General features: G+C 48.2%; 1 protein-coding gene across 1 annotated transcript in view; it reads left to right on the top strand.

Moving 5' to 3' along the window:
- The window catches only part of LOC124017623 (vacuolar protein sorting-associated protein 13B-like), a 193,998-nt gene that overhangs the window by 96,596 nt on the left and 71,837 nt on the right, over nucleotides 1-25,565 (top strand). The window contains 3 exon segments of the mRNA XM_046332876.1: nucleotides 9,179-9,334; nucleotides 14,195-14,464; nucleotides 18,847-18,930. Coding sequence (XP_046188832.1) covers nucleotides 9,179-9,334; nucleotides 14,195-14,464; nucleotides 18,847-18,930 — 510 coding nt within the window.

Here is a 25,565-nt window from a genome sequence, read left to right as displayed (position 1 = left end):
AGAGAGAGGACAGTAGACTAGTGATGACAGTGGTCCTCTCAGGAGAAGAGAGAGGACAGTAGACTAGTGATGACAGTGGTCCTCTCAGGAGAAGAGAGAGGACAGTAGACTAGTGATTCCAGTGGTCCTCTCAGGAGAAGAGAGAGGACAGTAGACTAGTGATTCCAGTGGTCCTCTCAGGAGGAGAGAGAGGACAGTAGACTAGTGATTACAGTGGTCCTCTGCCTCTTCCTGTCCAGGGAGGGGGTGCTGTGTGGGCTCGTGTCTGGAAGTGAGGAATCTGTAATTTTTGACATTAGGAGTTATATTCCCTCAGTGTGTTGTCCAGGAAACGTTGTTGTGATATATGAATGGGAACGGCCCTATGACGTAGCAGGGTGGTAGACGTTACACACACAGCCCAGCGGGGGTTAATTGACTCACAGCAGGGTAATTTACAGCAATGGGTGGTGGTGTTGCTTCATCACAGCAGGGTCTGAAACGCTGTGCCACAGCTATGTGCTTGGGTTTTTTAAATATTTTGTCTGTCTGTAATCCCCATGGAAACGGACTGATGTGGCCGCCAATACCTCCAAAATCCCAGGAAACCCGGCGTGAGAGAGTCTTGATAGGTGTGTTAATGATTTGTGACACGGGGATCACCAGCGGTATTGATTTTCATCTGGTGACAGTGGTGAGGGGGGGGTTATAGACGATGTCCTCATCCTGTCTCCCGGCCACGGTGTTGTCTTAACCTTTAAAGAGCTTTGTAATGTGAGCGCCAGGCAGATGTTGCTTGTTATCCAGTCGTCCTCAGCTCTACGTTGTACCTCGTTCACCTTGTTTCTCCCCGATGCGGAAGGAAAGTTTTGCTTCTCTTCTTACTCGGCGTTCAACAAAGTCTTTGACTTGTGAAATGTGTCGACTGTTTCAGTCACAACGAGACCAGTCAGTCACAACGAGACCAGTCAGTCACAACGAGACCAGTCAGTCACAACGAGACCAGTCAGTCACAACGAGACCAGTCTGTCACAACGAGACCAGTCTGTCACAACGAGACCAGTCAGCCACAACGAGACCAGTCAGTCACAACCAGACCAGTCTGTCACAACGAGACCAGTCAGTCACAACGAGACCAGTCAGTCACAACGGGGACCAGTCAGTCACAACGAGACCAGTCAGTCACAACGAGACCAGTCAGTCACAACAAGACCAGTCAGTCACAACGAGACCAGTCAGTCACAACGAGACCAGTCTGTCACAACGAGACCAGTCAGTCACAACGAGACCAGTCTGTCACAACGAGACCAGTCAGTCACAACGAGACCAGTCAGTCACAACGAGACCAGTCTGTCACAACGAGACCAGTCAGTCACAACGAGACCAGTCAGTCACAACGAGACCAGTCAGTCACAACGAGACCAGTCAGTCACAACGAGACCAGTCAGTCACAACGAGACCAGTCAGTCACAACGAGACCAGTCAGTCACAACGAGACCAGTCTGTCACAACGAGACCAGTCAGTCACAACGAGACCAGTCAGTCACAACGAGACCAGTCAGTCACAACGAGACCAGTCTGTCACAACGAGACCAGTCAGTCACAACGAGACCAGTCAGTCACAACGAGACCAGTCTGTCACAACGAGACCAGTCAGTCACAACGAGACCAGTCAATCACAACAAGACCAGTCTGTCACAACAAGACCAGTCAGTCACAACGAGACCAGTCAGCCACAACGAGACCAGTCAGTCACAACGAGACCAGTCTGTCACAACGAGACCAGTCAGTCACAACGAGACCAGTCAGTCACAACGAGACCAGTCTGTCACAACGAGACCAGTCAGTCACAACGACCAGACCAGTCAGTCACAACGAGACCAGTCAGTCACAACGAGACCAGTCAGCCACAACGAGACCAGTCAGTCACAACGAGACCAGTCAGTCACAACGAGACCAGTCAGTCACAACGAGACCAGTCAGTCACAACGAGACCAGTCTGTCACAACGAGACCAGTCAGTCACAACGAGACCAGTCTGTCACAATGAGACCAGTCAGTCACAACAAGACCAGTCAGTCACAACAAGACCAGTCAGTCACAACTCACAACGAGACCAGTCAGTCACAACGAGACCAGTCAGTCACAACGAGACCAGTCAGTCACAACGAGACCAGTCAGTCACAACGAGACCAGTCAGTCACAACGAGACCAGTCAGTCACAACGAGACCAGTCAGTCACAACGAGACCAGTCAGTCACAACAAGACCAGTCAGTCACAACAAGACCAGTCTGTCACAACGAGACCAGTCAGTCACAACGAGACCAGTCAGTCACAACGAGACCAGTCTGTCACAACGAGACCAGTCAGTCACAACGAGACCAGTCAGTCACAACGAGACCAGTCAGTCACAACGAGACCAGTCAGTCACAACGAGACCAGTCAGCCACAACGAGACCAGTCAGTCACAACGAGACCAGTCAGTCACAACGAGACCAGTCAGTCACAACGAGACCAGTCAGTCACAACGAGACCAGTCAGTCACAACGAGACCAGTCTGTCACAACGAGACCAGTCAGTCACAACGAGACCAGTCTGTCACAACGAGACCAGTCAGTCACAACGAGACCAGTCTGTCACAACGAGACCAGTCTGTCACAACGAGACCAGTCAGTCACAACGAAACCAGTCAGTCACAACGAGACCAGTCTGTCACAACGAGACCAGTCAGTCACAACGAGACCAGTCAGTCACAACGAGACCAGTCAGTCTATAAACTGTTAAATTCAGACAGAAACGTTCCTGTGATTCTTGTTGTTTTTCTGCTATGAGTCTATAACATGAAGAGGACCAGTCTAATGTCCAGGGTTAGTACTGTTCTGGTACTACCCAGCTTCCACCAGCCGAGGCAGGCTTCCCTCTCTCTCTCTCTCTCTCTGTCTCAGTGTCTGTCTCATCCTGTCCTGCAGGCTTCCCTCTCTCTCTCTCTGTCTTAGTGTCTGTCTCATTCTGTACTGCAGGCTTCTCTCTCTCTGTCTTAGTGTCTGTCTCATTCTGTGCTGCAGGCTTCCCTCTCTCTCTCTGTCTTAGTGTCTGTCTCATTCTGTCCTGCAGGCTTCCCTCTCTCTCTCTGTCTTAGTGTCTGTCTCATTCTGTCCTGCAGGCTTCCTCTCTCTCTCTCTCTCTGTCTTAGTCTGTCTCATCCTGTACTGCAGGCTTCTCTCTCTCTCTCTCTCTGTCTTAGTGTCTGTCTCATTCTGTCCTGCAGGCTTCCCTCTCTCTCTCTGTCTTAGTGTCTGTCTCATTCTGTCCTGCAGGCTTCCCTCTCTCTCTCTCTGTCTTAGTGTCTGTCTCATTCTCCTGCAGGCTCCCTCTCTCTCTCTGTCTTAGTGTCTGTCTCATCCTGTCCTGCAGGCTCTCTCTCTCTCTCTCTCTCTCTCTCTCTCTCTCTCTCTCTCTCTCTCTCTCTCTCTCTCTCTCTGTCTAGTGTCTGTCTCATCCTGTCTGTCTCATTCTGTCCTGCAGGCTCTCTCTCTCTCTCTCTCTCTCTTAGTCTCTGTCTCATTCTGTCTCTCTCTCTCTCTCTCTCTGTCTTAGTGTCTGTCTCATTCTGTCCTGCAGGCTTCTCTCTCTCTCTCTCTCTGTCTTAGTGTCTGTCTCATCCTGTCCTCTTCCCTCTCTCTCGCTCTGTTTTATTTGTCTGTCTCCAGTTCTTCTGCAGGCAAAAAAATACCAACTCTCTCTCTCTCTCTCTCTCTCTCTCTCTCTCTCTCTCTCTCTCTCTCTCTCTCTCTCTCTCTCTCTCTCTGTCTTAGTGTCTGTCTCATTCTGTCCTGCAGGCTTCCCTCTCTCTCTCTCTGTCTTAGTGTCTGTCTCATGTCTCTCTTCCCCAACTGGTGGCCCGATGTGATTTTTATTTGGCCTCCAGAGTTTTCTGAGCAAAACAAAAAAATACCAACTTGTGAATGTAGTTGATCTGATCTGGCGCTGTGGCCTGTTAATGGTCTGGGTTTTTGTGTTGGTTCTGTTCCTCCTCTGTTCTGTTCTGTTCCGTTCTGTTCTGTTTCCTTCTGTTCTGTTCTGTTCTGTTCAGCTGAGACATTAAGGCATATGTCTCTGTGGAATGACTTGGCTGTGTTTCTTAGTGAACTTCTCCTCGGGGGTGAAACAGAACAGAAAAACAGGGCCAAGAGGACATGTTGTACATTTTATCAGGCGGTGTTGCTCTGTTTCACTCACTGCTGTTAACCTAGTCTCTGGCAGACCAGACCAGACCGAACCAGACCAGACCAGACCAGACCAGACCAGACCAGACCAGACCAGACCAGACCGAACCAGACCAGACCAAACCAGACCAGACCAGACCGGACCAGACCGGACCAGACCAGACCAGACCGAACCAGACCAGACCAGACCAGACCGAACCAGACCAGACCAGACCAGGTTAGACCAGACCAGACCAGACCAGACCAGACCAGGTTAGACCAGACCAGACCAGACCAGACCAGGTTAGACCAGACCAGACCAGGTTAGACCAGACCAGACCAGGTTAGACCAGACCAGACCAGACTAGACCAGACCAGACCAGACCAGGCCAGACCAGACCAGACCAGACCAGGCCAGACCAGACCAGACCAGGCCAGACCAGGTTAGACCAGACCAGACCAGACCAGACCAGACCAAACCAAACCAAACCAGACCAGACCAGACCAGGCCAGGCCAGACCAGACCAGACCAGACCAAACCAAACCAAACCAGACCAGACCAGACCAGACCAGGCCAGGCCAGGCCAGACCAGACCAGACCAGACCAGACCAGACCAGGCCAGGACCAGACCAGACCAGACCAGACCAGACTAGACCAGACCAGGTTAGACCAGACCAGACCAGACCAGACCAGACCAGGCCAGACCAGGCCAGACCAAACCAGACCAGACCAGACCAGACTAGACCAGACTAGGCCAGACCAGACCAGACCAGGCCAGGCCAGACCAAACCAGACCAGACCAAACCAGGCCAGACCAAACCAGACCAGACCAGACCAGACCAGACCAGACCAGACTAGACCAGACTAGACCAGACCAGGCCAGACTAGGCAAAACCAAACTAGACCAGACCAGACTAGGCTAGACCAGACCAGACTTAGACCAGACTAGACCAGACTAGACCAGACCAGACTAGACTAGACCAGACCAGACCAGACCAGACCAGACCTAGACCAGACCAGACCAGACCAGACCAGACCAGACCAGACCAGACCAGACCAGACCAGACCAGACCAGACCAGACCAGACCAGACCAGACCAGACTAGACCAGACCAGACCAGACCAGACCAGACCAGACCAGACCAGACCAGACCAGACCAGACCAGACAGGCCAGACCAGACCAGACCAGACCAGACCAGACCAGACCAGACTAGACTAGACCAGACTAGACCAGACCAGACCAGACCAGACTAGACCAGACTAGACCAGACCAGACCAGACCAGACTAGACCAGACTAGACCAGACCAGGCCAGACTAGACCAGACCAGACTAGACTAGACCGAACCAGACTAGACTAGACCAGAATAGACCAGACCAGGCCAGACCAGACTAGGCAAAACCAAACTAGACCAGACCAGACTAGGCTAGACCATACCAGCTTAGACCAGACTAGGCTAGACCAGGCCAGACCAGCTTAGACCAGACCAGACTAGACCAGGCCAGACCAGACTAGACCAGACCAGACCAGGCCAGACCAGAAGGCCAGGCCAGACCAGGCCAGACCAGACCAGGCTAGACCAGCCTAGACCAGACCAGACCAGGCTAGACCAGCCTAGACCAGACCAGATTAGGCTAGACCAGACCAGCCTAGCCCAGGCCAGACCAGACTAGACCAGACCAGACCAAACTAGACTAGACCAGACCAAACCAGACCAGGCTAGACCAGACCAGACCAGACCAGGCTAGACCAGACCAGGCTAGACTAGACAAGACCGGGCGAGACCAGGCCAGGGCCCTGGTCTATAATAGTACCACTATATAGGGAATAGGGCCCTGGTCTATAGTAGTGTACTATATAGGGAATAGGGCCCTGGTCTAAAGTAGTGCACTATATAGGGAATAGGGCCCTGGTCTAAAGTAGTGCTCTATATAGGGAATAGGGCCCTGGTCTATAGTAGTGTACTATACAGGGAATAGGGCCCTGGTCTAAAGTAGTGTACTATATAGGGAATAGGGCCCTGGTCTATAGTAGTGCACTATATAGGGAATAGGGTCCTGGTCTAAAGTAGTGCACTATATAGGGAATAGGGCCCTGGTCTATAGTAGTGCACTATATAGGGAATAGGGCCCTGGTCTATAGTAGTGTACTATATAGGGAATAGGGCCCTGGTCTATAGTAGTGCACTATATAGGGAATAGGGCCCTGGTCTATAGTAGTGTACTATATAGGGAATAGGGCCCTGGTCTATAGTAGTGCACTATATAGGGAATAGGGCCCTGGTCTATAGTAGTGTACTATATAGGGAATAGGGCCCTGGTCTATAGTAGTGCACTATATAGGGAATAGGGCCCTGGTCTATAGTAGTGCACTATATAGGGAATAGGGCCCTGGTCTATAGTAGTGTACTATATAGGGAATAGGGCCCTGGTCTATAGTAGTGCACTATATAGGGAATAGGGCTCTGGTCTATAGTAGTGTACTATATAGGGAATAGGGCCCTGGTCTATAGTAGTGTACTATATAGGGAATAGGGCCCTGGTCTATAGTAGTGTACTATATAGGGAATAGTGCCCTGGTCTATAGTAGTGCACTATATAGGGAATAGGGTCCTGGTCTAAAGTAGTGCACTATATAGGGAATAGGGCTCTGGTCTAAAGTAGTGTACTACGTAGGGAATAGGGCCCTGGTCTATAGTAGTGTACTACGTAGGGAATAGGGCCCTGGTCTATAGTAGTGTACTACGTAGGGAATAGGGCCCTGGTCTATAGTAGTGTACTACGTAGGGAATAGGGCCCTGGTCTATAGTAGTGTACTACGTAGGGAATAGGGCTCCATTTGGGACCCTTCATTCAGACCTGTGTTGTTTTCGTGTCCAGATCAGTGGTGTGTCACTGTGTTTCGCAGCTTGGATTGATGCTGAACTCAAATAAGAGAGTCCGCCACCATTTGAAGTCTGAGGGGAGGGAGACGTTATTGTGTCTGTTCCCTAAAGGTCACGGCCAACCACAGGCATGATAAAAACGGACGCGGGGGAGGAGGGGGCCAAGGGGGGAGGAAGGGAGGGGCTGTTGAAATAACAAACTCTCCTCTCCACAGATGGGCCTGAGGTGCTCTCCTGAGGTGTGTGTGTGTCGAGGCACTCTCCTCTCCGCTCCTCTCCTCCAGCCTTCTTTCTCCGCTCTCGCTCCGCTCCTCTCCTCTCCTCCAGCCTTCTCTCTCCGCTCTCTCCTCTCCTCTCCTCTCTCCAGCCTTCTTTCTCCGCTCTCGCTCCGCTCCTCTCCTCTCTCCAGCCTTCTTTCTCCGCTCTCGCTCCTCTCCTCTCCTCTCTCTCCCCTCCTCTCCGCTCCTCCCTCTCTCTCTCTCCCTCTCCTCTCCGCTCCTCTCCTCTCCTCCAGCCTTCTCTCCCTCCTCTCCTCTCCTCTCCTCTCCTCCAGCCTTCTCTCTCCCTCCTCTCCTCTCCTCTCCTCCCCTCCTCTCCTCTCCTCTCCTCTCCTCCAGCCTTCTCTCCCCTCCTCTCCTCTCCTCTCCTCTCCTCTCCTCCCTCTCCTCTCCTCTCCTCTCCTCTCCTCTCCTCCAGCCTTCTCTCTCCGCTCTCGCTCCTCTCCTCTCCTCTCTCTCCCCTCCTCTCCTCTCCGCTCCTCTCCTCTCCTCTCCTCCAGCCTTCTCGCTCCTCTCCTCTCCTCTCCTCTCTGATGTCATGTCCATGGAGAAGGCCGACTCGGCGACGAGGATGATGATCTGGGAGTAACTGAATTGAGGCTTTGATTAGTGGTGTTATTGTAACGGGATCTCTGTTCAGACGAGAGGCAGTGTGGAGTTCACACAGGATCAAAGAGTGTGTGTGTGTGTGTGTGTGTGTGTGTGTGTGTGTGTGTGTGTGTGTGTGTGTGTGTGTGTGTGTGTGTGTGTGTGTGTGTGTGTGTGTGTGTGTGTGTGTGTGTGTGTGTGTGTGTCTTGTGTGTGTGTGTGTGTCTTTGTGTGTGTGTGTGTCTTTGTGTGTGTGTGTGTCTTTGTGTGTGTGTCTTTGTGTGTGTCAGGGCCCTGACCAGGTACCTCTCAGACTTCCTGACCCCACTCCTAATGTGTGTCAGGCATAAATACTGTATGTTAATGTTTGTCTCTTCTCCTCTCTCCTCCTCCCTCTCCCCTCTCTCCCCCTCTCCTCCTCCCCCCACCCTCTCCTCCTCCTCTCTCCCCCTCTCCCCCCTCTCCTCCCACCTCCTCTCTCCCCCTCTCCTCTCCTCCCCCCTCTTCACCTCTCCTCCCCCTCTCCTCCTCTCCCCCTTTCTTCTTCTCCTTCTCCTCTCCCCCTCCCCTCTCCTCCTCCTCCTCTCCTTCTCCCCCTCTCCTCTCCCCCTTCCCCTCTCCTCTCTCCTCCTCCTCTCTCTCCTCCCCCTCCTTCTCCCCCTCTCCTCTCCCCCTCCCTCCCCTCTCCTCCCTCCCCTCTCCTCCTCCTCCTCTCCTTCTCCCCCTCTCCTCTCCCCCTTCCCTCTCCTCCTCCTCCCTCCCTCTCCTCCTCCTCCTCCTCTCCTCCCCCTCCTTCTCCCCCTCTCCTCTCCTCCTCCTCTCTCCCCCTCTCCCCTCTCCTCCTCCTCTCCCCCTCCTCCTCCTCCTCCCTCCTCTCCTCCTCCTCTCTCCCCCTCTCCTCTCCTCCTCCTCTCTCCCCCTCTCCTCCTCCTCTCTCCCCCAGGGCCCTCCCCTCTCCCCCTCCCCTCTCCTCCCCTCTCTCCCCCTCTCCCCTCTCCTCCTCCTCTCCCCCTCTCCTCCTCCTCCTCTCCTCCTCCTCTCTCTCTCCCCTCTCCTCCTCCTCTCCCCCTCTCCTCCTCTCCTCTCTCCTCCTCCTCTCTCCCCCTCTCCTCCTCTCCTCTCTCCTCCTCCTCCTCCTCCTCTCCCCCTCTCCTCCTCCTCTCTCCCCCCTCCCTCTCTCCCCCCTCTCCCCTCTCCTCCTCCTCCCCCTCTCCTCCTCCTCCTCTCCCCCTCCCCTCTCCCAGCTCCTTCATATCTGTATAGAGGGCTGGGGTAACTGGCGTTGGTCTGAGGCCTTCAGTGTGGACAACGTGGGGACTCTGTTGAGGACTATCCAATATAAAGGACGGACTGCGTCGCTCATCATCAAGGTGTTGCAGCTCAACGGTGTCCAGAAACAGGTATTCAATTCAAGAAATCTTTATTGTTCCCAAAAGGCAATTCATGTGCAACCCATCCTCCTGTCGTGCCATTCTGTTTGTCTTTGTCCTCAGTTTACTGTGGTAGTTTAAACCCCTCTAACTACCTAACTAACTAGCTAACTAACTAACTAACTAACTAACTAACTAACTAACTAACTAACTAACTAACTAGCAGCTGAACACTAGTCTACACCTTCACTATCAGTTTACTGTGTTAGTTTATACCCCACTAACTAACTAACTAACTAACTAACTAACTAACTAACTAACTAACTAACTAACTAACTAACAGCTGAATACTAGTCTACACCTTCACTATCGGTGTGCTGTGTTAGTTTAGTTCTAACTAACTAACTAACTAACTAACTAACTAACTAACTAACTAACTAGCAGCTGAATACTAGTCTACACCTTCACTAGTGTGCTGTGTTAGTTAGTTAGTTATCGGTAGTTGCTGAGGGGTTTAAACTTAACTAACTAACTAACTAGCAGCTGAACACTAGTCTACACCTTCACTATCAGTTTACTGTGTTAGTTTAAACCCCTCTAACTAACTAACTAATTAACTAACTAACTAACTAGCAGCTGAATACTAGTCTACACCTTCACTATCAGTGTGCTGTGTTAGTTAGTTAGTTAGTTAGTTAGTTAGTTAGTTAGTTAGTTAGTTAGTTAGTTAGTTAGTTAGTTAGGGGTTTAAACTAACTAACTAACTAACTAACTAACTAACTAACTAGCAGCTGAACACTAGTCTACACCTCCACTATCGGTGTGCTGTGTTAGTTAGTTAGTTAGTTAGTTAGTTAGTTAGTTAGTTAGTTAGTTAGTTAGAGGGGTTTTAGTTAGCAGCTTAGTCTAAACCTTATCGGTTTGATCCATACTGGTATTGAATTCAGTAACTCTATATGGGTGCAGAAACAGGTCCTGGACATCACAGGACATTGTCTGAGCTCCCTACCCATCACTTCCTGTTGTGGCTGGGTCCATTTAACTCTTTAGTCACCACTCATTCACTAGCAGCTGAATGACACACCTTTACCTTATCAAGAGACAGCTGACTGACACACCTTTACCTTATCAAGAGACAGCTGACTGACACACCTTTACCTTATCAAGAGACAGCTGACTGACACACCTTTACCTTATCAAGAGACAGCTGACTGACACACCTTTACCTTATCAAGAGACAGCTGAATGACACACCTTTACCTTATAAAGAGACAGCTGAATGACACACCTTATCAAGAGACAGCTGAATGACAGACCTTTACCTTATCAAGAGACAGCTGACTGACACACCTTTACCTTATCAAGAGACAGCTGAATGACACACCTTTACCTTATAAAGAGACAGCTGAATGACACACCTTTACCTTATCAAGAGACAGCTGAATGACACACCTTATCAAGAGACAGCTGACTGACACACCTTTACCTTATCAAGAGACAGCTGAATGACACACCTTTACCTTATCAAGAGACAGCTGAATGACACACCTTATCAAGAGACAGCTGACTGACACACACCACCTTATCAAGAGACAGCTGAATGACACACCTTACCTTATCAAGAGACAGCTGAATGACACACCTTATCAAGAGACAGCTGAATGACACACACCTTATCAAGAGACGGCTGAATGACACCTTTACCTTATCAAGAGACAGCTGAATGACACACCTTATCAAGAGACAGCTGAATGACACACCTTTACCTTATCAAGAGACAGCTGAATGACACACCTTTACCTGACACACCTTTACCTTATAAAGAGACAGCTGAATGACACACCTTTACCTTATCAAGAGACAGCTGAATGACACACCTTATCAAGAGACAGCTGACTGACACACCTTTACCTTATCAAGAGACAGCTGAATGACACACCTTTACCTTATCAAGAGACAGCTGAATGACACACCTTTACCTTATCAAGAGACAGCTGACTGACACACCTTATCAAGAGACAGCTGAATGACACACCTTTACCTTATCAAGAGACAGCTGAATGACACACCTTTACCTTATCAAGAGACAGCTGAATGACACACCTTTACCTTATCAAGAGACAGCTGAATGACACACCTTTACCTTATCAAGAGACAGCTGAATGACACACCTTTACCTTATCAAGAGACAGCTGAATGACACACCTTTACCTTATCAAGAGACGGCTGAATGACACACCTTTACCTGATAAAGAGACAGCTGAATGACACACCTTATCAAGAGACAGCTGAATGACACACCTTTACCTTATCAAGAGACGGCTGAATGACACACCTTTACCTGATAAAGAGACAGCTGAATGACACACCTTATCAAGAGACAGCTGACTGACACACCTTTACCTATAAATGACCCCATTTCATCTGGAGTTAACCCTTAACCTCTGATGACCTTCTACTCTGTGTGTGATGCTTGATGGTTCGAGAACTACATCCTGTCTGTTGTTACAACGGGAACACTAGTCACCACAGACAGACAGGAAGTGTTCCTGTTAGTGGAGTCGTCACCACAGACAGACAGGAAGTGTTCCTGTTAGTGGAGTCGTCACCACAGACAGACAGGAAGTGATCCTGTTAGTGGAGTCGTCTCCACAGAAACAGAACAGGAAGTGATCCTGTTAGTGGAGTCGTCTCCACAGAAACAGAACAGGAAGTGATCCTGTTAGTGGAGTCGTCTCCACAGAAACAGAACAGGAAGTGATCCTGTTAGTGGAGTCGTCTCCACAGAAACAGAACAGGAAGTGATCCTGTTAGTGGAGTCGTCTCCACAGAAACAGAACAGGAAGTGATCCTGTTAGTGGAGTCGTCTCCACAGAAACAGAACAGGAAGTGATCCTGTTAGTGGAGTCGTCTCCACAGAAACAGAACAGGAAGTGATCCTGTTAGTGGAGTCGTCTCCACAGAAACAGAACAGGAAGTGATCCTGTTAGTGGAGTCGTCTCCACAGAAACAGAACAGGAAGTGATCCTGTTAGTGGAGTCGTCTCCACAGAAACAGAACAGGAAGTGATCCTGTTAGTGGAGTCGTCTCCACAGAAACAGAACAGGAAATGTACAAGACTTTAAATTGATCCGTGTTCAAGAAATGTTACATAAAACATCACTTTTTATTTTTATTTTTTACAACAGCTGAATAAACGTACCAAAAACCGTGGTTGAATTGGAACAAACATTTAATTCCCCACAAATCTTGAGATGCCTTCTCTGAAATGTGGGGACGCTTTGTTTTGGAAACACTGTCAAGTGTCACACGTCTCTAGTTCTGGCCTGCAGACAAAACAGAACGGCTACATTCTTATCTGCTCCGCTCAGACATCTTGTTCTCGTTGGCTCAAACGACACGGGTGTAAGCCCTGGTCACATCCAATCCCCTAACAAACTGCCGGGAGATTGTGACAGCTCCTTACAGCAACGGGAGATGTCTCTGGTCACAGGCTGGCTGTGGGACGTGTGTGTGTGTGTGTGTGTGTGTGTGTGTGTGTGTGTGTGTGTGTGTGTGTGTGTGTGTGTGTGTGTGTGTGTGTGTGTGTGTGTGTGTGTGTGTGTGTGTGTGTGTGTGTGTGTGTGTGTGTGTGTGTGTGTGTGTGTGTGTGTGTGTGTGTGATTACGTGATGGAGAGCCTGTGAGAGGGGCTATAAAGGGATGATTGATGAGCTGGAGAATTCTCTCTCTTTAGAGACCAATCCCTCTCCTCACCACCATTATCAACACCACCACCCAGAGAACACACACACACACACACACACACACACACACACACACACACACACACTGGGTGGTGGCAACAATGAATTGTGAGCTGAATTAGAATTGTCATGAACAGATGAGGGCTTCCTGGTGACTGAGCTGGGTTAGAGCTGGACCAGAGGGAGATGTGGGTTTGGTCCAAAATGGCACCCTATTCCCTATGTAGTGCGCTACTTTAGACCAGGGCCCAGAGGGAATAGGGTGCCATTTCGGCCGTGGTGTTCTGTAGAGTACAGGGAGGAATAGAGAGGAGGACAGCTTGGCCGTGGTGTTCTGTAGAGTACAGGGAGGAATAGAGAGGACAGCTTGGCCGTGGTGTTCTGTAGAGTACAGGGAGGAATAGAGAGGAGGACAGCTTGGCCGTGGTGTTCTGTAGAGTACAGGGAGGAATAGAGAGGACAGCTTGGCCGTGGTGTTCTGTAGAGTACAGGGAGGAATAGAGAGGAGGGCAGCTTGGCCGTGGTGTTCTGTAGAGTACAGGGAGGAATAGAGAGGAGGACAGCTTGGACGTGGTGTTCTGTAGAGTACAGGGAGGAATAGAGAGGACAGCTTGGCCGTGGTGTTCTGTAGAGTACAGGGAGGAATAGAGAGGACAGCTTGGCCGTGGTGTTCTGTAGAGTACAGGGAGGAGTAGAGAGGACAGCTTGGCCGTGGTGTTCTGTAGAGTACAGGGAGGAATAGAGAGGACAGCTTGGCCGTGGTGTTCTGTAGAGTACAGGGAGGAGTAGAGAGGACAGCTTGGCCGTCTGATAATGATAGTGACAGACACAGTGACTTCAGGAGCCAATCAGACTGGGGGACAGCAGCAGGCAGGACCCATACTGACCATCATCCCTGATTAACACAACTGTGTCAGTGTGTTGATCAATAACCTGATATATCCATCAAGTCTAGTTTTGACTCTTACATAACCACTGTCTCTCTCTCTCTCTGTCTCTCTCTCTCTCTCCCTCTCTCTCTCTCTCTCCCTCTCTCTCTCTCTCTCTCTCTCTCTCTCTCTCTCTCCCTCTCTCTCTCTCTCTCTCTCTCTCTCTCTCTCTCTCTCTCTCTCTCTCTCTCTCTCTCTCTCCCCCTCTCTCTCTAGGTAATCATCTGTGGTCGCCAGGTGATGTGTAGTTACCTGTCTCAGGACATTGATCTGCGGGTGGTGCAGCACTATGTGAATCCAGAAGACCAGACGGTGGTTAAGGAACATGTTGACTGTCTGGAGGCTGGGAGGAAGCTGCCCTCCTACGTGCTGGAGGACTCAGAGCTGACAGAGCTGTGTGTCAGAACCAGAGGAGATGAGGACTGGTCTCGGGATGTCAGACTGGAGAGGAAGGAGAAGGAGAGGGGGAGTAGCTCTGTGGTACAGGTGAGTACAGACACAGATACGCACACACCAGACTCTCTCTCAATTCAATTCAAGGGTCTCTCTCTCTCTCTCTCTCTCTCTCTCTCTCTCTCTCTCTCTCTCTCTCTCTCTCTCTCTCTCTCTCTCTCTAACTCTCTGGGTCAGGGTCTCTCTCTGTCTCTTCTCTCTCTCTCTCTCTCTCTCTCTCTCTCAGGTTCTCCCTGATGATTCTCTCTCTAGGTCTGTAACCATGGAGGGGGTAGAGTGTGTTGGTCTCTCCAGGTTACCCCTGATGATTAAACTAGGTCTGTAACCATGGAGGGGTAGAGTGTGTTGGTGGACCAGGTTACCCCCTGATGATTAAACTAGGTCTGTAACCATGGAGGGGGTAGAGTGTGTTGGTGGACCAGGTTAAACTAGGTCTGTAACCATGGAGGGGGTAGAGTGTGTTGGTGGACCAGCCCGTGTCTAGCAGTGTTCTCCTTCACACAAGAGGAACCCGAGGCCGTTGTCAGAGCTGAACAGAACAGAACAGAACGTCGGTTATTGCGTTCATGCCTGGTGTTTTGTCCGCAGTAAATAAAGTCGCTGACCTCGCTTTGGACTGTAAATTAGGCAGTGTTGTAACGGCCTTTGGCACGGTGTAAGTCTTAACGAGGAGTCAGGGGGTCGGAGGGGGAAAGGCAGTGTTGTAACGGCCTTTGGCACGGTGTAGGTCTTAACGAGGAGTCAGGGGGTCGGAGGGGAAAGGCAGTGTTGTAACGGCCTTTGGCACGGTGTAAGTCTTAACGAGGAGTCAGGGGATCGGAGGGGGAAAGGCAGTGTTGTAACGGCCTTTGGCACGGTGTAGGTCTTAACGAGGAGTCAGGGGGTCGGAGGGGGAAAGGCAGTGTTGTAACGGCCTTTGGCACGGTGTAGGTCTTAACGAGGAGTCAGGGGGGGGTCGGAGGAATTAGAGCCAGTGATGCGTTAAGATCCGCCTTTCCCAAATGGCACGGCCCACGGTGTAGGTCTTCTCCTAGAGCCAGTGATAAGAGCCTCCCAAATGGCACTACTTTAGATCCAGAATCCTGTAGGGGGCTGTTTCTAAAGTAGTGCATAGGGTTTCATTGAGGGGTTGAACACACAACCAATAACCCTTCTGAAAGGCAAATTTTCAGCGTTTAAATCTTCTCAGAGCTGACAGAGTTTAATGGGCTATTATCCCACGCTAACAGTTAAATTGTCATTGGGACTTAACTGTTGGATGGTGTTGGAGCTTTGTGTGGGTTCTCTTGTACAACTGCAGAAAACCAGTTGGGAGCCGTGTTGGGTGACAGAAGGTGATGGTGTTGGGACAACGTGATGAGCGTGACGTGACTCAGTGGGCCGTGGGTTAGTTAGGGGGCGTGGGTTAGTTAGGGGCTTTGGTTTAATTAGGGGGCGCGGGTTAGTTAGGGGCGCGGGTTAGTTAGGGGGCGCGGGTTAGTTAGGGGCGTGGGTTAGTTAGGGGCTTTGGTTTAATTAGGGGGCGCGGGTTAGTTAGGGGGCGCGGGTTAGTTAGGGGGCGTGTGTTAGTTAGGGGCCGTGGGTTAGTTAGGGGCCTGGGTTATTTAGGGGGCGTGGGTTAGTTAGGGGGCGTGGGTTAGTTAGGGGGCGTGGGTTAGTTAGGGGCCGTGGGTTAGTTAGGGGGCGTGGGTTAGTTAGGGGGCGTGGGTTAGTTAGCTAAATGCTTGTGTTTCTAGCTCCAACAGTAATACCTAGCTAAATGCTTGTGTTTCTAGCTCCAACAGTAATACCTAGTTAAATGCTTGTTTTTCTAGCTCCAACAGTACAGTAATACCTAGCTAAATGCTTGTGTTTCTAGCTCCAACAGTTAAACCTAGCTAAATGCTTGTGTTTCTAGCTCCAACAGTAATACCTAGTTAAATGCTTGTGTTTCTAGCTCCAACAGTACAGTAATACCGAGCTAAATGCTTGTGTTTCTAGCTCCAACAGTAATACCTAGTTAAATGCTTGTGTTTCTAGCTCCAACAGTAATACCTAGTTAAATGCTTGTGTTTCTAGCTCCAACAGTAATACCTAGCTAAATGCTTGTGTTTCTAGCTCCAACAGTAATACCTAGCTAAATGCTTGTGTTTCTAGCTCCAACAGTAATACCTAGCTAAATGCTTGTGTTTCTAGCTCCAACAGTAATACCTAGTTAAATGCTTGTTTTTCTAGCTCCAACAGTACAGTAATACCTAGCTAAATGCTTGTGTTTCTAGCTCCAACAGTTAAACCTAGCTAAATGCCTGTGTTTCTAGCTCCAACAGTAAAACCTAGTTAAATGCTTGTGTTTCTAGCTCCAACAGTACAGTAATACCGAGCTAAATGCTTGTGTTTCTAGCTCCAACAGTAATACCTAGTTAAATGCTTGTGTTTCTAGCTCCAACAGTAATACCTAGCTAAATGCTTGTGTTTCTAGCTCCAACAGTGCAGTAATACCGAGCTAAATGCTTGTGTTTCTAGCTCCAACAGTAATACCTAGTTAAATGCTTGTGTTTCTAGCTCCAACAGTAATACCTAGCTAAATGCTTGTGTTTCTAGCTCCAACAGTAATACCTAGTTAAATGCTTGTGTTTCTAGCTCCAACAGTAATACCTAGTTAAATGCTTGTGTTTCTAGCTCCAACAGTAATACCTAGCTAAATGCTTGTGTTTCTAGCTCAACAGTAATAAGCTAAATGCTTGTGTTTAAACAGTAATACCTAGCTAAATGCTTGTGTTTCTAGCTCCAACAGTGCAGTAATACCGAGCTAAATGCTTGTGTTTCTAGCTCCAACAGTAATACCTAGCTAAATGCTTGTGTTTCTAGCTCCAACAGTAATACCTAGTTAAATGCTTGTGTTTCTAGCTCCAACAGTAATACCTAGCTAAATGCTTGTGTTCCTAGCTCCAACAGTAATACCTAGCTAAATGCTTGTGTTTCTAGCTCCAACAGTAATACCTAGCTAAATGCTTGTGTTTCTAGCTCCAACAGTGCAGTAATACCGAGCTAAATGCTTGTGTTTCTAGCTCCAACAGTAATACCTAGCTAAATGCTTGTGTTTCTAGCTCCAACAGTAATACCTAGTTAAATGCTTGTTTTTCTAGCTCCAACAGTACAGTAATACCTAGCTAAATGCTTGTGTTTCTAGCTCCAACAGTTAAACCTAGCTAAATGCCTGTGTTTCTAGCTCCAACAGTAAAACCTAGTTAAATGCTTGTGTTTCTAGCTCCAACAGTACAGTAATACCGAGCTAAATGCTTGTGTTTCTAGCTCCAACAGTAATACCTAGTTAAATGCTTGTGTTTCTAGCTCCAACAGTAATACCTAGCTAAATGCTTGTGTTTCTAGCTCCAACAGTGCAGTAATACCGAGCTAAATGCTTGTGTTTCTAGCTCCAACAGTAATACCTAGTTAAATGCTTGTGTTTCTAGCTCCAACAGTAATACCTAGCTAAATGCTTGTGTTTCTAGCTCCAACAGTAATACCTAGCTAAATGCTTGTGTTTCTAGCTCCAACAGTAATACCTAGTTAAATGCTTGTGTTTCTAGCTCCAACAGTAATACCTAGCTAAATGCTTGTGTTCCTAGCTCCAACAGTAATACCTAGCTAAATGCTTGTGTTTCTAGCTCCAACAGTAATACCTAGCTAAATGCTTGTGTTTCTAGCTCCAACAGTGCAGTAATACCGAGCTAAATGCTTGTGTTTCTAGCTCCAACAGTAATACCTAGCTAAATGCTTGTGTTTCTAGCTCCAACAGTAATACCTAGTTAAATGCTTGTGTTTCTAGCTCCAACAGTAATACCTAGCTAAATGCTTGTGTTCCTAGCTCCAACAGTAATACCTAGCTAAATGCTTGTGTTTCTAGCTCCAACAGTAATACCTAGCTAAATGCTTGTGTTTCTAGCTCCAACAGTGCAGTAATACCTAGTTAAATGCTTGTGTTTCTAGCTCCAACAGTAATACCTAGCTAAATGCTTGTGTTTCTAGCTCCAACAGTAATACCTAGTTAAATGCTTGTGTTTCTAGCTCCAACAGTAATACCTAGCTAAATGCTTGTGTTCCTAGCTCCAACAGTAATACCTAGCTAAATGCTTGTGTTTCTAGCTCCAACAGTAATACCTAGCTAAATGCTTGTGTTTCTAGCTCCAACAGTAATACCTAGTTAAATGCTTGTGTTTCTAGCTCCAACAGTAATACCGAGCTAAATGCTTGTGTTTCTAGCTCCAACAGTACAGTAATACCGAGCTAAATGCTTGTGTTTCTAGCTCCATCAGTGCAGTAATACCGAGCTAAATGCTTGTGTTTCCAGTTCCTATCTACTGTCATTGTTTATTTCCAGGTCAGAGGTGAGAATAGTACCTGTCCTATCTGATGGTGTGTTGGTGTCCTTGCAGGTGCCTTGTTCCAGCGGCTCGTTGCTCTACGTGTGGTGCACCCTGATCACCATGGAAACGGACTCTCACATGCAGCAGAGAGTGGTGAGTATAGCCATCCAGGGTAGGGTCTGATGTGGTACCCTATTCCCTATGTAGTGCACTACTTTCTGCCAGGGCCCAGAGGGTCCCTATTCCATATATACTGTAACTCTAACTAACACCATCATCTAACTAACACCATCCTCTAACACCGTCCTCTAACTAACACCATCCTCTAACACCAACCTCTAACTAACACCGTCCTCTAACTAACACCATCCTCTAACTAACACCATCCTCTAACTAACACCATCCTCTAACTAACACCATCATCTAACTAACACCATCCTCTAACACCGTCCTCTAACTAACACCATCCTCTAACACCAACCTCTAACTAACACCGTCCTCTAACTAACATCATCCTCTAACTAACACCGTCCTCTAACTAACACCATCCTCTAACTAACACCATCCTCTAACTAACACCATCCTCTAACTAACACCATCCTCTAACTAACACCATCCTCTAACACCGTCCTCTAACTAACATCATCCTCTAACTAAGATCATCCTCTAACTAACACCATCCTCTAACTAACACCATCCTCTAACTAACACCATCCTCTAACTACCACCCTCCTCTAACTAACACCGTCCTCTAACTAACACCATCCTCTAACACCGTCCTCTAACTAACATCATCCTCTAACTAAGATCATCCTCTAACTAACACCATCCTCTAACACCATCCTCTAACTAACACCATCCTCTAACACCGTCCTCTAACTAACATCATCCTCTAACTAACACCATCCTCTAACTAACACCATCCTCTAACTAACACCATCCTCTAACTAACACTATCCTCTAACTAACACCATCCTCTAACTACCACCCTCCTCTAACTAACACCGTCCTCTAACTAACACCATCCTCTAACTAACACCGTCCTCTAACTAACACCATCCTCTAACTAACACTATCCTCTAACTAACACCATCCTCTAACTACCACCCTCCTCTAACTAACACCATCCTCTAACTAACACCATCCTCTAACTAACACCATCCTCTAACACTGTCCTCTAACTAACACCGTCCTCTAACTAACACCATCCTCTAACACCATCCTCTAACTAACACCGTCCTCTAACTAACATCATCCTCTAACTAACACCGTCCTCTAACTAACACCATCCTCTAACACCATCCTCTAACTAACACCATCCTCTAACACCGTCCTCTAACTAACACCATCCTCTAACTAACACCATCCTCTAACTAACACCATCCTCTAACTAACACCATCCTCTAACTAACACCATCCTCTAACACCATCCTCTAATTAACACCATCCTCTAACTAACACCATCATCTAACTAACACCATCCTCTAACTAACACCATCCTCTAACACCATCCTCTAACTAACACCGTCCTCTAACTAACACCGTCCTCTAACTAACACCGTCCTCTAACTAACACCGTCCTCTAACTAACACCGTCCTCTAACTAACACCGTCCTCTAACTAACACCGTCCTCTAACTAACACCATCCTCTAACTAACACCATCCTCTAACTAACACCATCCTCTAACTAACACCATCCTCTAACTTACACCAACCTCTAACTAACATCATCCTCTAACTAACACCGTCCTCTAACTAACACCATCCTCTAACTAACACCATCTCTAACTAACACCATCCTCTAACTAACACCATCCTCTAACTAACACCATCCTCTAACTAACACCATCCTCCAACTAACCATCCTCTAACTAACACCATCCTCTAACTAACACCATCCTCTAACTAACACCATCCTCCAACTAACACCATCCTCTAACTAACACCATCCTCTAACTAACACCATCCTCTAACACCATCCTCTAACTAACACCGTCCTCTAACTAACACCATCCTCTAACTAACACCATCCTCTAACTAACACCATCCTCTAACACCGTCCTCTAACTAACACCATCCTCTAACTAACACCATCCTCTAACTAACACATCCTCTAACTAACACCGTCCTCTAACTAACACCGTCCTCTAACTAACATCCTCTAACTAACACCATCCTCTAACTAACACCATCCTCTAACTAACACCGTCCTCTAACTAACACCGTCCTCTAACTAACACCGTCCTCTAACTAACACCATCCTCTAACTAACACCATCCTCTAACACCATCCTCTAACTAACACCATCCTCTAACTAACACCATCCTCTAACACCGTCCTCTAACTAACACCATCCTCTAACACTGTCCTCTAACTAACACCATCCTCTAACACCATCCTCTAACTAACACCGTCCTCTAACTAACACCGTCCTCTAACTAACACCGTCCTCTAACTAACACCATCCTCTAACTAACACCATCCTCTAACTAACACCGTCCTCTAACTAACACCATCCTCTAACTAACACCATCCTCTAACACCATCCTCTAACACCGTCTTCTAACTAACACCGTCCTCTAAATAACACCATCCTCTAACTAACACCATCCTCTAACTAACACCATCCTCTAACTACCACCCTCCTCTAACTAACACCGTCCTCTAACTAACACCATCCTCTAACACCGTCCTCTAACTAACATCATCCTCTAACTAAGATCATCCTCTAACTAACACCATCCTCTAACACCATCCTCTAACTAACACCATCCTCTAACACCGTCCTCTAACTAACATCATCCTCTAACTAACACCATCCTCTAACTAACACCATCCTCTAACTAACACTATCCTCTAACTAACACCATCCTCTAACTACCACCCTCCTCTAACTAACACGTCCTCTAACTAACACCATCTCTAACTAACACCGTCCTCTAACTAACACCATCCTCTAACTAACACTATCCTCTAACTAACACCATCCTCTAACTACCACCCTCCTCTAACTAACACCATCCTCTAACTAACACCATCCTCTAACTAACACCATCCTCTAACACTGTCCTCTAACTAACACCATCCTCTAACTAACACCATCCTCTAACACCATCCTCTAACTAACACCATCCTCTAACTAACATCATCCTCTAACTAACATCGTCCTCTAACTAACACCATCCTCTAACACCATCCTCTAACTAACACCATCCTCTAACACCGTCCTCTAACTAACACCATCCTCTAACTAACACCATCCTCTAACTAACACCATCCTCTAACTAACACCATCCTCTAACTAACACCATCCTCTAACACCATCCTCTAATTAACACCATCCTCTAACTAACACCATCATCTAACTAACACCATCCTCTAACTAACACCATCCTCTAACACCATCCTCTAACTAACACCGTCCTCTAACTAACACCGTCCTCTAACTAACACCGTCCTCTAACTAACACCGTCCTCTAACTAACACCGTCCTCTAACTAACACCGTCCTCTAACTAACACCGTCCTCTAACTAACACCATCCTCTAACTAACACCATCCTCTAACTAACACCATCCTCTAACTAACACCATCCTCTAACTTACACCAACCTCTAACTAACATCATCCTCTAACTAACACCGTCCTCTAACTAACACCATCCTCTAACTAACACCATCCTCTAACTAACACCATCCTCTAACTAACACCATCCTCTAACTAACACCATCCTCTAACTAACACCATCCTCCAACTAACACCATCCTCTAACTAACACCATCCTCTAACTAACACCATCCTCTAACTAACACCATCCTCCAACTAACACCATCCTCTAACTAACACCATCCTCTAACTAACACCATCCTCTAACACCGTCCTCTAACTAACACCGTCCTCTAACTAACACCATCCTCTAACTAACACCATCCTCTAACTAACACCATCCTCTAACACCGTCCTCTAACTTACACCATCCTCTAACTAACACCATCCTCTAACTAACACCGTCCTCTAACTAACACCGTCCTCTAACTAACACCGTCCTCTAACTAACACCGTCCTCTAACTAACACCATCCTCTAACTAACACCATCCTCTAACTAACACCGTCCTCTAACTAACACCATCCTCTAACTAACACCATCCTCTAACTAACACCATCCTCTAACACCATCCTCTAACTAACACCGTCCTCTAACTAACACCATCCTCTAACACCGTCCTCTAACTAACACCATCCTCTAACACCGTCCTCTAACTAACACCATCCTCTAACACCATCCTCTAACTAACACCGTCCTCTAACTAACACCGTCCTCTAACTAACACCGTCCTCTAACTAACACCATCCTCTAACTAACACCATCCTCTAACTAACACCGTCCTCTAACTAACACCATCCTCTAACTAACACCATCCTCTAACACCATCCTCTAACACCGTCTTCTAACTAACACCGTCCTCTAAATAACACCATCCTCTAACTAACACCATCCTCTAACTAACACCATCCTCTAACTAACACCGTCCTCTAACTAACACCGTCCTCTAACTAACACCATCCTCTAACACCATCCTCTAACACCATCCTCTAACTAGCACCATCCTCTAACTAACACCATCCTCTCTCTCTCTCTCTCTCTCTCTCTCTCTCTCTCTCTCTCTCTCTCTCTCTCTCTCTCTCTCTCTCTCTCTCTCTGTCTCTCTCCCTCTCTCTCCCTCTCTCTCCCTCCCCTCTCTCTCTCTCTCTGTCTCCCCCTCTCTCCCTCTCTCTCCCTCCCCCCTCTCTCTCTCTCTCTCCCTCTCTCTCTCTCACCTCGTCTCTCTCTCTCTCCTTCTCTCTCCCTGTCTCTCTCTCTCCCTGTCTCTCTCTCTCTCCTTCTCTCTCCCTGTCTCTCTCCCTCTCTCTGTCTGTCTCTCTCTCTGTGTCTGTCTGTCTGTCTCTCTCTCTCTCTCTCTCCCCCCTCCCTCCCTTCCCGGCTTCCTTTCGGTAACCACCACGGTTTGGCTTTGATTACACTACCACCTCATAGCGAGGACGCACACACATACACAGACACACACACATACACAGACACACACACATTCGGAGGCATTGATTTCTACCCCTGTCTGTCTCTGAGGAGAAAAGGAAAGAGGATGACATGGATCTGTTTTCAGTGCGGTGAGGCCAGACAGTATTATGGTAGATTAGGCTGGTTGTGGTGGAGAGAGAGGAGGTGGTGGAGAGAGAGGAGACACAGAGAGAGAGAGGAGAGAGAGGAGGTGGTGGAGAGAGAGGAGACACAGAGAGAGAGAGGAGAGAGAGGAGGTGGTGGAGAGAGAGGAGGTGGTGGAGAGAGAGGAGACACAGAGAGAGAGAGGAGAGAGAGGAGGTGGTGGAGAGAGAGGAGGTGGTGGAGAGAGAGGAGACACAGAGAGAGAGAGGAGAGAGAGGAGACACAGAGAGAGAGAGGAGAGAGAGGAGACACAGAGAGAGGAGACACAGAGAGAGAGAGGAGAGAGAGGATGACATGGATCTGTTTTCAGTGCGGTGAGGCCAGACAGTATTATGGTAGATTAGGCTGGTTGTGGTGGAGAGAGAGGAGAGAGAGGAGACACAGAGAGAGAGAGAGGAGACACAGAGAGAGAGAGGAGAGAGAGGAGACACAGAGAGAGAGGAGAGAGAGGAGGTGGTGGAGAGAGAGGAGACACAGAGAGAGAGAGGAAGGGGGAGACACAGAGCGAGAGGAAGGGGGAGACAGAAAGAGGGGAAGGGGAGACAGAGAGAGAGGAAGGGGGAGACAGAGAGAGAGAGGAAGGGGGAGACACAGAGAGAGGAAGGGGGATACATAGAGAGAGAGAGGACTACTGTCACTCTGTCACTCTACTGTCACTCTACTGTCACTCTCCTGTCACTCTACTGTCCTGACAACAGACCTCATTCTGCCTCCTCACTACTGTCCTGACAACAGACCTCTTTCTGCCTCCTCTCTACTGTTCTGACAACAGACCTCTTTCATCCTCCTCACTACTCTACTGTCCTGACAACAGACCTCATTCTGCCTCCTCTCTACTCTACTGTCCTGACAACAGACCTCTTTATGCCTCCTCACTACTCTACTGTCCTGACAACAGACCTCTTTCTGCCTCCTCTCTACTCTACTGTCCTGACAACAGACCTCTTTATGCCTCCTCACTACTCTACTGTCCTGACAACAGACCTCTTTCTGCCTCCTCACTACTGTCCTGACAACAGACCTCATTCTGCCTCCTCTCTACTCTACTGTCCTGACAACAGACCTCATTCTGCCTCCTCACTACTGTCCTGACAACAGACCTCATTCTGCCTCCTCACTACTCTACTGTCCTGATAACAGACCTCTTTCTGCCTCCTCTCTACTGTCCTGACAACAGACCTCTTTCTGCCTCCTCTCTACTGTCCTGACAACAGACCTCTTTCTGCCTCCTCTACTCTACTGTCCTGACAACAGACCTCATTCTGCCTCCTCACTACTGTCCTGACAACAGACCTCATTCTGCCTCCTCTCTACTGTCCTGATAACAGACCTCTTTCTGCCTCCTCTCTACTGTCCTGACAACAGACCTCTTTCTGCCTCCTCTCTACTGTCCTGACAACAGACCTCTTTCTGCCTCCTCACTACTGTCCTGACAACAGACCTCTTTCTGCCTCCTCTCTACTCTACTGTCCTGGCAACAGACCTCATTCTGCCTCCTCACTACTGTCCTGACAACAGACCTCATTCTGCCTCCTCTCTACTCTACTGTCCTGACAACAGACCTCAT

This window comes from Oncorhynchus gorbuscha, unplaced genomic scaffold, assembly GCF_021184085.1.
Source record: "Oncorhynchus gorbuscha isolate QuinsamMale2020 ecotype Even-year unplaced genomic scaffold, OgorEven_v1.0 Un_scaffold_295, whole genome shotgun sequence".
Lineage (NCBI taxonomy): Eukaryota > Metazoa > Chordata > Actinopteri > Salmoniformes > Salmonidae > Oncorhynchus > Oncorhynchus gorbuscha.
The sequence above is the reverse complement of the archived record's forward strand: the minus strand, read 5'-3'. Positions and strand labels throughout refer to the sequence as shown.